This window comes from Chrysoperla carnea, chromosome 2 (genome assembly GCF_905475395.1).
Source record: "Chrysoperla carnea chromosome 2, inChrCarn1.1, whole genome shotgun sequence".
Lineage (NCBI taxonomy): Eukaryota > Metazoa > Arthropoda > Insecta > Neuroptera > Chrysopidae > Chrysoperla > Chrysoperla carnea.
In genome coordinates, this window is record NC_058338.1 from 11001816 (window position 1) to 11021892 (window position 20077).

Here is a 20077-nt window from a genome sequence, read left to right on the forward strand (position 1 = left end):
TTTTTGCTAGCTATCATTTATGGGCTCAATTTCGGGACCAGGACTCCAAATTCTTGAAATCTATTATATCAGGGTTAATTTTGACCACAAATTTGAAAAGTATGACCCAAATTTAGTAAGATTCCATATTTGGTTTATCAAAATTGGGTAAAACTTGGGAAAGATAGAGCAAAATTAAATTTTTTGGATTTTGATGACGTCATGAAGTTAAAAAATTCAATTTTTTTGATAACACAGGCAAATTTGATCGGATCTTATTGGAATTTTTTTTGAAACCCACTATTTATGGCTCATTCTTTTCAGCTGTGATGTCAGTTTTTCGCTAGCTATCACTTATGTTCTTAATTCCGGGACGAGGACTCCACATTCTTGAAATCTTTTATAGCTAGATTAATTTTGACCACAAATTTAAAAAGTATGACCCAAATTTAGTAGGATTACATACTTGATTTATTAAAATTGGATAAATTTTGGATGTGATAGAGCAGTTTTAACCAAATTATTTCACCAATACAGAGACACTTAAATGTGGAAGGTATCTGATTATATATTAATATAGATACGGAGGGGATTAAATTGTGTACATAACACATAAGATGTAGGTATTCTTAATTTTTTTAAGTTATAATTAACTTTTAAAAATTAATATGATATGTGCATAATGTTAAGCATTTTCTTGCAAAAATGATTTTGTATGCAAGCAAACATGGAACAAAATCTTGTTTCACTTAAAAAAGATATTTTTTATATGAATTTAATAATATTGCATACCAATTGGTCTTCAATCGATCTGTGAAATTGTGTAAAAGAAAATGAATATGGCGTCTAACACAAAGTTCGAATAGTAGAACCGGTTGAAAGAAGTATGTGTAAGTAATGTGTCGTGATCGTCAGAGTTGATCATTGAAAAAATACTTTAGTTCCGCTTTGTGTGTGCTAAAAGATTTGTGATGATCATGCAAAAATATTTATCCAGTAAAGTGTATGCATCATGTATGTGCTGTTAACATATAACATAGCAACAAAGCTTCCTTTATAAAAAGGCAACATATGTTTTGCACAGTACTATGACAAAATTTTTATCACATAATCGAATATCCTGTTTTAAAATGTCTACATTTAGAATTGTCTAGAATCTGTATATACACGGTGTCCCGTAACAGAATGGACATAGCTTAACAGAGAATTCTTTGGACACTTTTAAGTCGAAAGTGCCATATGTAGTTTAGATCAAAACCTAATAGTTATGAAGTTATGTGTACTCTTTAACCAATAAAGTAAAGATATTGTTGAGTAAAGTATTATAATATTATATTAACACGTCAGCACCCATGTCAATCGTTCGCTAATCTTCAATCGCGTGATGAGAGATTTGCTCATGCGTTGCATGAAATATTTCGCTAATAACTTTGTTAGAGATATAATAAGTTTCAATCTATTCCCAAATTTTGTTTATTTTCAATTCAAATAGCATGTTTTTACAAATAATCAAATTATATTTAATTAATTAGTAATATAATATAATCAAAGTATGGAGCTTTTAATAATAATGTAAAACCACTTTTTATGTAGGCAGTAAGTGCAGAATGTGCCAGGTAAAATTTCAAACACATTCCCACCATGGAGGCTCATAATGTTAGAATAAACAACGGACCATGATATTTAATTTATTCGAATTTATAATTTTAACGATGTTCCAGCATGGTATTTGCAGTTTCTATGTTAAAGCAATGGTACAATTTTTTTTTCGACAGAATTTAACGAAAAATTAAATTTAAGAATTTAATAATGCTTACTATTAATTCCCAAAGTTTCAGAAATTTTGACCGTTTAAAATGGGAAATAATTATGCCAACGTCCCAATTTCGATCAATTTACGTCAAAATTAATATCTCGAAAGTGAAAATTAATTTCTAAATTTTTTTTTTAGAATTGTATTGTATAAACATTTTTTTATACTTTTTCTTCAATATATAATAATATCATAAAAAATAGTTGGAGAGACCGGACATTTTACATGCTTTAAATGGGACATGAACCTCAAAATCGCGAACTTTGTCTTTAAATATCTCGCGATCTAAACGGTCAAAAATTATGAAATTTTAGGAATTCATAAATAAAGCTATTATAAACCCGAGAAAAAAAATTCGGCCAAATCTGTCGAAAAGTGATTTCATGCTGGTTGCTGATACTACCTTAATAAATATCAGTTATTTTAAAAGATCAAACCAGTAAAATTAAATTGTGAGCTTTAAAAACATATTTAAAACAACCCTTGTATATGTCCAACTTATCATTGTCTGTCCGAAACAATAATGCACGAATCGTAATTGAAATTAAAATGTCTATTATTGGCTATGAGAAAGAAAATATGTTTTTTGACATTAAATTATTATGGTTTTTGATAAATGGGATAGAGAAGTTTCATTTCTTTTTTTGCCACAAATTCAAACATTTTTTAATTTATACATTTTCAGTAAATTTTCGAAAAAAATTAAATTCAACAAGTGAAAACAAGCAATTGACTGAGTTAATTGTTGAAATATTATGTAAAGATATGATTGCCACTCTTACACACAAAGTAGCAAACGTATCATTTTTATCATTTATTTATATATATTTTCTTATTGATATCTCTTTTCGTTTTTAAGTTACCGTGATAACAGACGGACAACCGGAAATTGACTTTTTAGGTGATTTTACGAATACCTATACCAAAATTTTGTTGGTAGCATCATTATTTTTAAGCTTAGTTTACCTTGATATAATTCATATATCCATGGTATAATGATATATTTCAGATATACATGGTATATAAACATGCAAATTATCAATTTAAACTAACCTTTGGAGTTTTATAACTGAGAGGTGACGTAGTTATACCGTCTCACCTGGTATACACAAATTAGAATGTGCAACATAATTATATTAAATGGATCCCACCCACGTTGCACGGATTTGATTTCATTTGGTAGGTAAAACATAAAATAATAATGCACCAAAATTAAATTTTGTGGTATTATTTCATTTTGCATTACTATTATTATAATCGTTACTATTTAATTATCAAAACAAGTGAAATTTGCAAAATAAAAAAATAAAAACCGAATTTATTGGTTACGGAACCCTAAACTCGTATTTGAAACATATCTAAGAACACTCTCCATAAAATTTAGCCCAATTGTAGCATCTAATACCATTTTATAGCATCTACTTGGTAAGACAAAGTGGAAGGATTTTTTGAATTGTCTTTCCAGAGGAAATTTTGCTTATATTACAATAAATTTATGTTGTTTTACACTTTGCTTAAAATAGCTTTGCTAAGCTTACGCAGCTTCCGCTTTTTAAGAGCATAGCAAACAAATAAAACTGTTACGTATTTATCCTTTTTAATACAGTAACCATTTCACCATAAAGTGAGTTTTATATATTTAGCAAAATGGGGTAATTATTAGGTAGAAGAAGAAATACGAAAATACTCATCAAATCATATAAACATACTTGAATTCGGTAAGTGATTTTAACCTAAATTTCTAAGTAGATGTCAGGGATTGGTCCATGCATTCTCAATACATTTTATACAACAAGAGGAACAACAGCAATTCATTGTATTATTCAGGTAAAATGAATACTTTTGAATTTAGGGAGGACTAATTAATACAAGAACTACAGTTTTATATATTGCCAGGTCACCATCCAAATTAACCTTACTGTCCCAAAAATGTATAAACTCAAAAATTCTTGCATTTATTTGACTGAAATCTATCAAGGTAGATTTGCAGCTAAAGTCTGCCTATTGCGATTTTTAATTTTTCTATTAGTAAAATTTGTTTGATTATTTATTTGTATTTCTAGAAATAAACGCCAATGAAAACTTAGAAAGTCTTAACAATACATTTTGCAATTAGTGGAATTGGCACCGTACATGCTTTTTATTTCAGGTTATTTCCATGGTAACCATAAACCACTTTATTAATATAATTTGATGGATGTACATATAAGTTTATGGTTTTTATATATGGATTACATTGATTATTTAATATTATTTTGGAACAAATATCAATAATTTTTATCGTTCGTAGTTTTTGTTTTCCAATGTGTTATTACATAGAATTCCTCAAATTGTATTTATTTGGCCAATATTATAGAATTGTGCTTTATCAAGTACCTACCTAGTCTAGATATTCTATTTATCAAGTAGATTTGGGCACAAATGACTGACCAACCAAATCCTCATTTGAGCCTCTTCAATACTGCATTCATTCAACCATATTATAATAACGGCAGGTAGGTATTATTGGAAAATTTATATGTTTTAGGCATTTAGTTACGTTATTCTCATTATATAAAATAAAAATTGTTACATACATATTTAAAAATGTTTTAATATCGTTAACAGGAAATACAGGAAATTTAAATATAATTGGTCATTTCCTTTTTCAAGTTCAGGTTCAGGTATGAAATGTCCTATAAGCACCGACTTTGACTTTTCACAGATAGTAAAAATGCTAGAGTAATAATATTAAGATTATTTTGTTCATTATATAATTTGCATAGCATATCTGTAATAAAGTTGCCTATAAATAAAAATAAAGTAAATTACTAACCATATATTATTACTGTAGCCTGTTTTTAGCCGCGGGTACCTCTGCTTTATTAAAAAACTAGTTGATCTGCAATGTTGCTCCGAAACGAAACGGGAGGAAATGTCTCTGATATTGTCTTGATTTTTTTATAGTTTCCATCGATTTGTCTCGGATCGTTGATGGATTTTTTTTATCGTCCCACCTCTCTTTTTTAGAGTTTCAATTTTTTTCAAACACAAATATTATAATTATTGATATCTGAAAGATCTAAGATCTAAGAATCTAACCAAATTTTTCGGTTTTTTTAGTACATTTTCAAAAATTAAAAATCAATTATTCGACATTGGTCGCCCGTCGTGATTATTTACCATCTATCTCTCAAATATATTTTGCCAGTCTATCAATAACTATAGGAAGTTTATAATCTGATTGATATATTCTCGGCTTTCATTGTAGCAATAATGGATAGTAAAGACATTGTAAGGTTTACCAGCGTCAAACTCACAAAGCTGGAATATTATTTCTAAATGCGAGTAGTGTTCTCTTTACTCATCAAAGAGTTGAATATTCGTATAATAAATATATTTAGGTACTTATACTCAAATATCAAATATGAATAAATATATCAACACTATTAATGACATTTATTGAAAATGTTTATTCCTATATATTTCACAGAATTCAAAATGTTTATTTATAGATACGGGAGAGTTGCCTAGGTTGACCCAACACAATTTTATAGTTTTTCAATCACCTCCGTGAAATTTGTTTCCTTGTGTATGTAAGACTTCATAAAGGTTCATCTTGAAAATCTGAAGGTTTATGTATATTTCCTAATCGATTTCTTGTCATAAAACATTTGTAAAGTGTTAACCATATGATTTTTAATCAGTGGTTCTTGGTTGTAAGAAAAGAAGAAGTAAACTTACGCCGTGAATGTAGAGTGGGGTTCATATATGAAATTATGTCGAGAGGGTAGTTATAGTCAATCCTATAACGTTTCCTGCTGTGGTTGATGTTCCTTCAACTAGGTGGTTGATATTCCTAAACTATTCCTTTGCCTGTTTGGCTGAATATAGTGCCGAATCGATTAGATTATTGGAAATTGGAAACATGCCATTTTGGTTGAATATCAGAGAAATTGTAGTCCACCCTAGCAACAATCCCCAATCAATGTTTGAGTTTGATTTCGGTGGATTTCTATTGGTTCTTCAAACACATTTTATACGATAAGTAGCCAAGTTATATAAATAGTCAAATATTATTGATAGGCGACTGACGATCTGAAGTGGACCGATCATCTATTTTTTTTATTGATATTATATATATATAATATATACATATATACAGGTGGTCCTCTGACTAGATGGACATAGCTTAAAATATCTCCTAATAAACAAGCGTTCTTACATATGCATGGTCATTTGTAAGAACGGTCCCTTCCGGCGAAGAAACTACTCTTAACATAATGGTCGAAAATAGTCCCTCGAGTAATGTACGAAGAAAAATTTGTAATAATAGTGTCCACTACTGTTTAACGATTGGGTTTTAAACAAAATTATATAAGGTAAGTATTTTCAACTTAAAATTGTCTCGTTAAAGAGTACGCTCTTAAATTCTGTGCATCGACTCACGGGACATACTGTATATAAAGTAGTAATAGAGAGTATAATATTTATAGTGTTAGTAAATCATTTATATATGGTGTCTTTTGTATATGAAAGTTAGCATTATATAGCATTCTTTCATTTTCATTATTACCAAATTTCCGATAGTAATTTTATTGATTCATAATACTAATGGTTCACTAACTTAAACAACAAATGTGAATAAAGTATATTAGCTGAATACAAATATTGAAATATCGAGGAGATAATAAATATTTATATAGAATGCGTCTTGAAAATTTTTCTATTTCATATACACAACAGACCGTAAGATATAAATATCTTAAAATTTCGGAATCCAGGGAAAGTCAATGAATCTTTATAAAAATTGTGCGACTGCATTGTTTAAAGCTTACTTAAAAAAATTAAAAACAAAAATTTGTGCGATCTAGCCCCAAGGGTGGGAAAAAATGCCTTTATCGTTAAATAACTCGAAAAAAATAAAATAAAACAAAGTATTAATTACAAAGTATAATTCTAACGCGATCAATTGACTTACTTAAACTCACCAATGGTAGTTAGTTATGCTTTACTACTTATTCTACATACATATAAGTTGCCTATTAAAAAAAAACATATAAACTCGAATAATTCACTAAATATAAATTAAAACAAGTTTTTTTGCCTCTACGATTGCTAATAACCTAGTTGTTAAAAAAGGACCTTAAACAAATTTAAAAAATAAAAATTTCTTTTTTTTGTTTAGAATAATAATTTATTACTAATGGGGTTTAACCTACGTTCCTAAGGCATGTACGTCTATAACAGAGGCCACCAACATCATTTTTTATCTTTATTTATAAAACTGTATCCATTAATAATTTTGTATTTTCAAAATAAACACTACGTATGTATAATTTTTTTTCTAAGAACAATTATTTGTGAAGCAATAATATTAACAGTCATTGCATAAAGGAAATTCAGCTTAGGTTGAGGTTTATAGGTAGGTATCGTACCTATAATGTCAAAATATAATATTTATTTTGATATAAAAAAAATATATTGTTATGTATACAGTGGGTTCAATTATAAGTCGACACCGTATGGAAATTTTTGTAATTATTTGAAGAAAAGATTCCATTTCCTAAGAAAATTTTTTCCCAAGAGTACCGTCATTTTTAATGTACCATATCGATAATTGGTTCCATAGTCGATATGGTTAGGTACCATATCGAAAAAGACATCAATTTTCTCTAACTTCCGGTACCGAAGTTATTGGATTTATTTCTATAAGGCTTTTCTTTAATTCGAGAATATGCATAGTTAATATCCAGCAACGCCGTACATATTAGCTGGTGTAGGGGTGGAGACACCAAGGGGTGTGACCTTCATATTCTCACCTATACCGCGCAAAACTGACGCCATGGTGCTTAAAATTACTTTTACATATAGGAGCATCTTTTTCAATATGACTCTTGGTGGGTCATTTGATCCAAAAATTTTTAGTATGGGCTTATAGTCTACACCAAATTAGGTATTGCAACCTTCTGTTATATCCGTATCCCACAACGTGTGATTTATTGAGTATGGTATGAGGTAGGCCATTTTCGCTAAATATGACCACGTATACTTGATACCCTACCCATCAGCACTCGCGTCAACCAATTGAACGCATTTCATTTTGACCGCAACTTTATTCAGAAAAGGCAATTATTAAAAATACCAACCCTTTTTCACCCCCCTCCAAAACACCCTCCAACTTTCCTACTGGGAAATAGGTTTATTTTGTATTCCTAATAACTTCCTCTACCATTTCCAATCGTTAAACTGCTGTTTACAATTTATCTTTCAAAAATGTAAATATATACTTAACTATATGAAGATATAATTAAGATAGATCTGCCAAGCAGGTTCCATACTTGGCAAATAACGAGGCTTTCAAACAAAAGTATACCCTAGTAGTAAAAAATTATACCCTAGCAGTAGAAATTCGTATTATATTTGTTTACCATGATGAATTAGAGTCATATTGTATAGTATAGGAGTTCGCAACGTTTTCGAGAGAGAATTTTATTATTGCTGATTTTTTGATATGTTGTTCCCCTTGCTCTTTCTGTTAGAGCTTGGGCGGTCTGGTTGCCGGAAGTGGTTGCGTTTAGTACTGCGCAGCCTAAAAGTTATGAAAAATAAATGACATTTGTTGAATATATATCTTATGTTATGTCTTTTTGTCAAGCGTGGTACATGGCTGTGGCCGTTAAGGCGCTAGCTTAAATTATTTTAGTGATTACTAGTTCAAATCCAGCGGCAGTCACCAATTTTTTTTTTTTTTTTAAATTTATTATATTATTTCTATTGAATTTTTTTAATTTATTTAATTTTTCTTATATTGAACGTTTCTTATTTTATTTTTTGATAACTCTGTACGGTTTTAATTACGAGAGAAGGCCATATATAATAATAATAACAATAAAAATCGACCCATTCTTCTTTCTTTAAAAAATCATTGTGTCCCATTTCTGAACGCAAAGATATATATTCACAAATGTCATTTTTCATAACTTTTAGGCAGCGCAGTACTAAACGCAACCACTTCCGGTAGCCAGACCGCCCAAGCTCTAACAGAAAGAGCAAGGGGAACAACATATCATAAAATCGGCAATATTAAAATTCTTTTTTTGCCGACGTTGCGAGCTCCTGTACCAGTACATATTGGAGCATATAATATTACAAAAACTTGTATCATACTCGATATAATAACTTACAACATGCTGACTAAAAACGAGAAAGCTATAATAAAATTGTCGACAATTGTACAGTAATATAAAGAAGGAAAATCGATTTGAAAACAAGTCATCGATGGAAAAAAAACACATTCACATACGTATACACTAAGTTACTGCTGACTGACTGACTCAATAATAATACCTACATGTTACATACCAACAAACATTCACATTCCCTCCACAATCCCTACTGCGACTGTTATTGAGGCAGGGATGCTTATTCAACGAACTAAATCCTCTCTAACAATGTTCATTCTTAACAATTTTATATCCGTTAGGTATATAAATATATTCTATATAACAGGAACATGAATCCTGTAAAATATATCCTAACCCATATACTATCCAAAATATTGAAGCTGTAGGTATATAATAATATCCAGTTTATTGTATCCGGATTGTATACTATGATTCAAAAAAAATTAAATCGTTTTCATTGACTTTCTAAATAGTTATCTTCAGCCCTTTTTTGCCTCAACGTATCCACCTTCGTGTTCCATAAATGTAATTGTTATTTTACAAAATTGATTGAATACATTCCTAAATATCTCGGGAGTGATTTCTTAAACCGTTTCCTTTATTATCTGTTCAAAATTGTCTACGTTTCTAAACAACCATGAATATTCCTATCGGACTTTCTCAATTTCTGGAGAGTCGGTACATTCGATGTCAAAAGTGAATAGCTGAATGTTAATAAATTCTGCTAAACTACAACCAACTGAAATCAGCTCCTTGGATATAAACAAATTGTTGTTTTCGATTAAAATTGGGAAAAATTGAACCAAATATGTGCATTATGAAAAAATAAGAGCCTAAATGGCCGAGCGGTCTAAGGCGCTAGTCTTAGAACGTTAGACTATTTAGACTTAGGTTGCGAGTTCGAATCCAGGTAACGGCAGTGTGAACAATTTATAATTAATGGGAGTGCAGAATTGATCATATTGTCGTCGCTTGGATAAGAACGAAGTAACCGATTCCACCCACATCAAAAATGTAATTGTAAATATGTTTGTAATGGAATAAATAAAGATTAACAAATAATGATGTGGGTGGCCTCTGTGATTAGGCATGCGTCACAAAAACGGAGGTTAAACCCCCATTATTATTATGAAAAAATAAAAAACTATTTTAATATTTATTCATTTTTGCCCAATTTTAATAAAAAAATACTCTCGTGAATTTTTCATCGAATGCTTTGCTATGAAAACTCACAACACAATCATATTTAAGTGCATAAAAATCATTTCACAAAATATTTCGATTAGTATGAAATGAATAACATAGAAATTCGAAGTTTCCCCAAAAAATCTGTGTTAAGGAAAAATTCGTGCAAGTCTTGAAAATCTTGATATTGATATTGCTCATCACTAGTTGAATCACATAGAGGTTATGACTTATTGATCCAATTATTTTCGACTTTATTGTACTAATATTCTTTTCGTTATATTGGGATACATTGAAGATACTATAAGAAATGTAACTAGAAGGTAGAAGGTAGATAGACTAAACTAAATGATTGTTGATAAAGCTATTATTAAGCTACTTCATTCTGATAACAATTGTAATTTTAAGTTGGACAATATGCTTTTTGTATTTTTAGGAACACATTTTTATATAAAATAGATAGAATAATAATCGTCAACCTGCCATATTGCTGTTGCCAACCAGGACATAATCTTTTAATAAAAATAGTTTTTAATAACTATAGAATAGAATTTAATATATAAAGAATTTTCTAGGAAAAAATTAAATCAACAAAAGCAGATGATTTCAGTTTATTTCGTAGAATAGATCTGTTTTTATATTTTCTGTACCATTTTTAAAAAAAAGTGCTTGGATTATCGTAATCAATTTACTGTAATTAAAGAAATATTAATCCATTCTCAAAAACAGGAATTTTGTTTTTCTAGACACGAAAAATTCGAAAAGGCAAAACATTTTTTGTGTTTCGTTCTCCTTTTTTTTTTGATATAAACTTATGCTTGTCCGGTTTAGACGAAAATTGATTATTAATTTCCTATAGATTTTTTGTAATAAAAATTCGTTACATACCTGCATTGCATTCGTAATGAAAACTGTCACTTTTTATTAGAAAATTAAAACCAGAAATTTTATATATATTCTTTTTTTTCACAAAATGATAAAGATTACCAGCTATTTTTCTAAATAAAGGATTAACAAACCACCAAATAGATATAGAAGAGTTCATTTGTTAAAATTGTATGTCTATTTAATACGGTCTACCGAAACTGAATAACTATATTGTTGCTCAAAATAAACCTATCGTTTACATAACAGAATGCCGTTACAATAGCGAAACAGGCAAGTGGTAAAATATTTTATTATGCTCAAATATACATATTGACCAATATTTAACGTACATATTTATAAGCCTTTTTATCTACATATAACACAAAATATTTTTGATTCATGAAAATCGAACAGTCCGGAGAACTGCATTATCTACTACTGCTGATTAAAGCTCCAGAACCTTTAAGAAACTCAAATATTGCCTTCAGTGCTTTAAATGATCCATTTTTAAAGAACATTTGAGTTAAATCGTGTGCAATTGTTGCTGGGAACCTAAAAAAACGCCACAATGACGCCAGGTAAATCTCCCCTCCCCAAATCTCATTCACCAATTAAGTATTCCACTTAAAAAGTGTCAGTTAAACAAGATTCTTCAGGGTGAAACTTTCCAAAATTATTTCCTTTCTATTTCCACCCCTTCCGGAGATGTTTCTGTGGGTTGGAGTACACCAAAATGTTAATAAAAAGTCAAAGATATAACTAAAATTTTTCATTACCCTCGTGAACTTCTCGTATGCTCATTTTACCCACCTGTAATATGCTTAACTTTAGTGTGAAATTTAAATGATCTGGCTATTTGAGTTTTGGACAAACCCGATCATTTAAAGCAATCCACACAGATCATTGATCAAGATACCTTAAAACATAAAGATACGTTATCGATTGGAATATATAATTATTATTATTATTCAAAGAGGAGAAAGATGATCCCTGTTTGATCGTGAACGTCCTGCCCGTTTAAAAAAAAAACCAAATACTAAGTTTTCATTTTTTTAATCACCTGTATGTGTTATCTTATACAACGTTCGATTTAGAAATATCAGTGTAATTCTCTCCTCCAAATGTAACCTAATTACCCTTAAAAACAGAATTTATATTCATTTAGTTTATATCAATATAAATTGTTTTATCGATTCCATTCCAATACCAATACCAATATAGGTACACATTCTACACATGCTTTTAGCCGTCTATATACAAATAAATGATAATTGAATAAATAATATTTAGTGAAAATCTAACTCATACTATCCTCCATCCTCAGCTTGCTCCTGTTGGATACATATAATGGAATGTACAGCGTACTATGTATCACGTAGCTCTTCAATTGGTTCATTACAATTAAGGTACTTAAACTATTGATAACTTTGTGAGTATTTGGTAGTAGTGAATGTATTTCTATCATCCTACATATTAATCTAGGCAAAATCGCCGATTTTTCAGTTGTAAAGAATGTATTCTTTGGTAAGAGAACATATATGATATTTCAAGGAACAGCACCCTTTTTGTTAAATGATTAATATACATACTTTAACCTTCGAGAGTTCCCTTTTGACGAGCCTACGAAACTTTCTACAATGTTTTTCAAGTGCAGCGTTTTAAGGTGTTTGTTTCCCTATAGTTTTGGTTGATATGCACGGTACATACATATAAACCAAATACCTACATAATTTGTAGTCAAATAATGTGTTATTTTTAGCTTTTAAATACCACGCAGGTACAAAAATATATAATATATTGTGTGCAAGTGCTGCTTATAAATTTGATAATATAGATATCTTTCTTCAATCATCAATACTCTAACAATAGTCGTCTCTGTTCATCAAATGATGGATCTTTGATGAACTCATAATTAAATGAAAATTTTGTTTTTATATTATTGACAACCTTATATTTTTATGGTATTTTTATAAACAACAAGACTGTCTAAATATTTTATATAGTTTTTTTATCACACTCTCTAGATTTTTTGATATAGAAATATCCAATTGATAAGGATAACCTATATGATTCATCATTTTTTCAGCTAACTTTGAACGATAAAATAATAATAAAAAGCGCGATGGCATTGAAATTTTTTGTGATTTTTGGAAACTTTGTTAATCATGCTTTATTGAAATCCCTTGTAATGTTTTATTAAAATCCCTAATATTATTTAATCCTTACATGTCTCCTTAATAAATAATTGCAATTTATTAAAAGTTATATTCAATATTAATACATGAATGAAAAAGTTGGGCAGAAGCTTTTTAATGATTTTTTACATGTATAATAATTACAGATAAATGTATAAATGGTATTTAACAATACAAAAATAATGAAATATAAAATGATATTGAGATATTATATAAAAAAAAATATGTCAGGGAAACGGCATTACATTCGTTTCTACACGAAGCGAATAGTAACTATACAGCCTGTGTTTGAACCATCTTGGGATATAAATATGTCTGTAGTATGACTGAATACAGAATACATTCGTTTAGTAATGCATCAAAAGAGAGGTATTATTCATGTATTGTAACACTACAGATACGATAAACAGATACGATAGGACAAGCTGTTGCGTTGTATGCATGCAGAGAGTGGGAGATTTGTTGCATACTACATGCAGAGAGTGGGAGATTTGTTGCATACTAACTTACTAGTTATCTGTAAGTAAAAAACTCCCACCTCCAAGTGTCTTCCAAGTAATTCAATGCATGTATATAATACCTCTCTTTTAGATGCATTACTAAACGAATGTATTCTGTATTCAGTCATACTACAGACATATTTATATCCCAAGATGCTTCAAACACACACTGTATAGTACCACTCTGCTTATATTGTACACATTTACATTCTCTTTGAGTATACATAAATAGATTACATTATCTGTATATTATATTATATTATTCTGTACATACTATACACAAGATATAGGTACAAAACAAACAAACACACTGTATAAATACAAGATGCATCCATAATGGCTCAATTGAAAATTATTTGGGATAATAATAATAATAATAATGGATACTCAGTCAATATGGTTGTCGAATCCTTCAGAAACTCTTGTCTGCAAGCCCAATTTTCTCGTCTTCGTCACCTTATTTCTTTCATGCAGTAGACTGTCATCGTAGATGCCATTCGTACATCGAGATCGCATCAGAATGCCCTCAAGTAAGAACCCAAAAATTCTCATTGAATTGTTATTTTCTATGCAAGTTCTACATCGCTGTTCTGCAAAGATAGAACTCTGTTTGATCAGGACATCAGACAGGCAAACGTACCCACGGCTCGGACGACAAACTGGTAGGCAGTTGGACGACAAACAGTAGTAAGTAAAGAAAAACTCTTTGTAAGAAAGGAGCTCGGTGGTGGAATTTTTTTTAACTTCCCAGTATAGAAAGTTATTGTAATTTTCGATTTTCGAAATCAAAATTTCCAGCATGGTAGGGATAAGGCCAATTAAGAGAAGAAGAACGTGTGTGTGTGTGTGATATCGACAAAAAATGGTATCGACTTCGTTGAGGTGTCGACCGAAGTGTATTAACGACAATATGATTTGAAAATAATTTCATAACATTAGCCTGAATCGTTTCGAATCGATCAAGTTTTTATTATTATTATCCTTTTTTTTCAAATTGTTAATAACTATTTATTATGCTGGGAAGTTATTCGTGCGGACTTCAAGGGTCGCATCAAACCTTATCCGCAGCTTCTTTCGTTTTTCGTTATCAGCACTAGCAAAGTCGCTGTCATTTGATTTTAAAGACCACTTTTGCTCATGCCTTAAGCTTTCCTTATTCAGCCGAACAACATTCCATTTTTAATAAATCAGTCAGTAAAAATATTGGTATATTGAAACAAAACACATTACAAACAGTTAAATTACATTAATGGAATTGATTTTGCAGATACCTACTCCAAAACCGATCATTATTAATTGTTGATTTGATACACACACGTACGTACACACATAGTCAAACACACAAACAAGTTTGTTTGTGCTTTCACGTTTATTTAACAGGTTCTATTCTTGATTCATGATGTTATATTGATGTGGTTTTATTCAAATTTATAATAAATAAATGAATATGTGTGTTCTATGCTTCATTCAAAGGAGTTAAATATTGTATAATGGTTATTGGATTAAATATTTATACATTTCGGAATCTGTTCGGAAAGAATGAGCCTTGAATTTGAATCTAGACACCACTTCTATCAAATGTTAGAATTCCTTCAAATCACAATTCTAACCTCAACAAATAATTTCGCATTTACTTTAAGACAAGTATAGCAATCCAGTTGTTTGTGTAATTGCATAGAATATTATACATAGAGAACGCCATGGCCAAAAATTTGCGATATGGTGAATGACAGAGAAGATTGCCAATTAGTTCCTATGTGTCCTTGTTTAATCTATATGTCATTGGCTACATATTGTTAGCATTACACTTAATATCTATGCATCATATGATTATGACATATGACTATGATAAGGACACATACAAACTAACTGGCAGTCTTCTCTCTCATTCATCATATCGCATCTACTTAGACGCTAGCATATCCCTCGCGTTATCTATGTATAATTTTCTATTTGTAATTGTTTGTTTTCGCGCCATTGGATCTGATAGTTCATTTCAATAATAAAGGAAATAAAATTAGTCTTCTATTAAAGCGAAAAGACATTTAAATTTATTATGGTTAATAACTCGTTTTGTAGTCAGCCAATCAAAAATAACTTGAAACAAAAGTTAATGGTGGACATCTTGTTCTGACATAAGATTGGACATAATTCTCCGGTTTGCTTTAATAGTCAATTTTGATCCCACAAAGTAAGATACAGAATAACACTTTAAATAAGAAAGTTAATCATCGTACAAAAATTAACATTTTTTAACCAAAACACTTTTTCGAAAATCGTTATTTTTTAGGAGAAATGTATCATAAAAATATTAATTCCATTTAATCGAAAGAAAACACGCTTACTACAGAAAAATGCTTAAGCCCAAATTTGTCAATAGAGGACCTGTACCCGTGATTCGCCTGTGCCCGTGACTTTGACCTAAAATTAAAATCTAAAGGTCATTTGGCCTTAATTTAACCGGACTTAAAAGTTATTAACATAGACAAATGACTATTATTGCCCTTGATAATTGTTTTTAAGGACCAACTTTCAATTTAAAGTGTTATTCTATGTCCCCCATCAAACTCAACAACTTTTGTTTTAGTTATTCTTTGATTGGTTTACTATAAATCGAGCCATTAGTCATAGTAAACTAAAATGATTCACCCTGTATATATCGTAATGATAACGTGGCATAAATAATAATATTCGAAGAAAAATGAAAACATATAGTAAAATTACTACAGTATACTCAAATAAAAAAGACTTACATCATTATTTGTGTACGAAGGTGCTATTGGCCCATCATTTGTTTCCCATTTATTAGCAATTCGAATTGTTTCTGCTGTTTTCTGTTGAATGGACTTGGTATCATCCATAAGCGTTAATTCATAAAATTCTTGAATATCTGTGGACAAAAAAATAGTTTTTATTAATTAATTCTATTTCCACCTCAATAATAGACTACTTGTTACCAAGGCAAAAAAATTACTTAATGGTTTCACTTCTAAATAAATTCCTAACTTATATTTAGATTTTAGCCCTTCGATAAATGAGAATTCTTAAAAAAATGACTTAAATACTAAGAGAAAATTTACTTTCTTGAGTAATTTACTTTCTTAAGTGAGTAATTTACTTTCTTTTTATTTATAGGCAATTTTATCACAGATATGATATACAAATTACATACTGAATAAAATTATTATATCTGAATACTATTTCTTTAGCCTGTTTTTTTCTAAGCGGTACATTTTTATATCAAGAGACAATTTTTCCTTATTAGCCATTAATAAACTTCAAAATGAGTGGTAAATTATTGAATTTGATAAAGGAATAAGGAAGATCTCGCTTAGACAAGAAGAAACAGACACAAGAAAGAGCTTTTTGATTTTTATTATTTAAACAATGCGCTTTTAGAGATTTGGCTACCAAACTACCTTAAGTATAAATATTTTTATATTTTGTTTACAATAAGACACTAACCTAAAGAAAAAAAATCAATTTTTAAACATACTTAAAATTGGCGGAAATTATTCTGTTCAAGAAATAACGTTTCAATTGGATTAAAAAATACGAAAACGTACTATAAAACGTAATATCTATTGAAAAACAATTTTTATTCTTCAATAAAGATAAAAAAAAAGATCTTGTACTCAAATCAATTGTGACTCGTTGGTAATAAAGCTATTTTCGAACTCGCCCTACCAAACAAAAAACCATAACAATAAAACTGCACCTTTTTGTGAGTAAGCGATGTGTGAATGTCTTTTTTTTGTTTTGTTTCAAGTTTAATACTTTATGCTATCCTCAAGGTACAGCGTCCTTAAATGAAAGAAATTTTATCAGTATTCGATTTTTTATATGCTTATACAAAGTATAAGCAATATTGTGATTGCGAAAAAAATTCTACATTGAATTTAAATCGCAAATACCCATTTTGAATTTACCCAAATCTATTTCGCCGTACAATGGTGCTTTTTTTACTTATGTAGCGATATTGAAAATTTGCGATTTTACGATTTCACTCGAATTATTCTTGTGAATTATTGCCTTAGTAAAGAAAAAGTAAATAGTCGTTTGTGTATTTAGTAAGAAAGGAATACATTTCCCCACGACTATTAGCAACCCTAGCAGTCCAGAAAAGTACCTTTTCTACGAAATGCATACGCAATTTTACGAAATGCACACGAAGGAGCGTTTTACGCCAGAAAACCCGATTTTCTGGCGAGAAAATTGATGAAACAGTATGGGAAAATTACTTTTCTGATCTAGGACGAGAAAATTACTTTCCTTTCCTGTTATTTTTCTGACCTACGGCACTTCAATTTTAACAGTATTTTCAAAAATATATTTTGGTACACTTATTACGTTTAGGTATGTGAAAAATAGTGTATCAATTGTTACAAGTTAAAAAAAACGTGAAAATGATGTGAAAGAAGAAAATGCGAATAGATAAATGGTTAACGATATTACAAATAACATTAAAAGTTCAACAAAAATAATGTTTTTCACACTAAAAAATAACAATCGTTGAAAAGATAAAATTAATATGCTTTACTTTTCTCAAAGCATCCCTACTTTTACATACAGCTAATAATCATAATAATCACACCCTTACTCATTGCTTGGTATCATGGCCGGGAGGGGGGGGCGAGATAGCATACTGACTAGAGTAGTCATCATCAAACTCACTAATATTAGCGTTGTGAATATAGCTATGCATATAAAGTTGAAGGTATCTCATTTATTTGGAAAATGAAATTCAATAAATTATTTTTCTCTTAATGATTTTAATAAAGATATTTTTTTGTTATTCGAAATGAGTATAATTATATTTGTATTTACGATGTTATGGTTGTCCGTTTTGTAAACGGTAATGTTTGTGCCTAAGTAGAACCGTATCATAATATTCAGAAAGTCATTAGCCAATCTATGAAGTTTTTAGTCAATAATCTTTATATATTTTAAATGTGAAAGTAAGCATTTTTGTTTGTTTGTTACGCTTTCACGCTAAAACAAGCGAATTGTTTTTAATGAAATTGTACAGCAATATAACTGATATATCAGAATAACACATGAACTATAATTATATATAGTTATATTTAAAAATTCAAAATTACTTTGTATACTGAGTTTTATCGAAAATGGAGATTAAAAAACATTTTGATTCGAATTTTTTTAAGGCGTACCCCTTTGAAAAAATTGAGAAAAACGGGAAAAAAATTTTTGTTTCGGAATTAGATGAAACTCGGTAGAGGGGGTAATTTTGGTCCAAAAAGTATAAATATAAGGTTAATTTAATGATTGGATGCTGAGTTTCCGAGATATCGCAATATTTGGATCGATTTTAGTCCATATCTCAAAAACTATTCGACCAGTCATCAAATGCACCCGATTTTTGTACTTTTTGGGTCAAAATTACCTTATATACTGAGTTTTATCGAAATTGGAGATAAAAAAAATTTTCCGATTTCTTGCAATTTTTTTAAGGGGTACCCCTTTGAAAAAATCATGAAAAACGGAAAAAAAATTAACTTCGATTAATACGACTTCAATGTCGTCATAATCATTTTTGACTGTAGGTATGTAGACTTCAAAACTTTAATTAGTTTATTAATTAAAAAACAAAAGAATTCAAACAAGAAAATTCAAATAATCATTAAATCGAATAGCTTTACTATAAACAAAAAGGATTAGCAAAAGTTAATTTTTTCATAAAACAATCATTACTCATCTAACATACACGAATTATACGATTTTGAAGAAAATAGGGCATAAAAAGAAAAAAATAACAAACGAAATTAGTAATAAAACAAATGGAAACATTCTTAGGCCTTGTTTTACCAATTAAATGTCAAAAAACGATATAAAATGAAAATAAATCTAATTTACAGAATGTTGAAGCCAAATATAACAAGGGCAATAGTTGTTATTATATACCAGTAGTATAGATAGCTACCTAGTTCCTACTACTAAACTGATATAGTAAGTTAGTCAGTCTTTGTAGTACAATAAAAGAAGCTATTCAGAGTCAACAATGAATCCTGCAGAGTAAACCGACAGGATGAATAAGAAGTACTTGTAGAAAGTTGGAAATAAATTGCGTTCAATTTCGATCCTTTGGCGGTTGCCACTTTTTACGGTACAAATTCTTTAACGAATATACAATTTTCTTTTCATTATAACAAGATTCCCGTTTTCCACATTTTAACTTCAGAAGAAAAATTTAAAAAAACCATCAAAAACTCGGAAAGTTGTACATTGATAACGATTTTTTAGAAAAAATGAAAGAAAACAAAAATTTTATGCATACAAATCGATTGAAAATTTTACGCCCGATAACTTTGGACAGATCTTTTTTTCCCCCAAAAATGTTTAGTTTGGAAAAAT

At 29.5% G+C, this 20077-nt stretch overlaps 1 protein-coding gene across 7 annotated transcripts in view; it reads right to left on the bottom strand.

Annotated features, from left to right (window-relative positions):
- The window catches only part of LOC123294017 (disks large 1 tumor suppressor protein), a 1177915-nt gene that overhangs the window by 559679 nt on the left and 598159 nt on the right, over positions 1-20077 (bottom strand). For all 7 annotated transcript variants that reach the window (XM_044875074.1, XM_044875072.1, XM_044875076.1 and 4 more), the window contains exon 3: positions 16459-16595. In XM_044875074.1, the coding sequence (XP_044731009.1) occupies positions 16459-16595 (137 nt within the window). The remainder of the gene's footprint in view (positions 1-16458; positions 16596-20077) is intronic.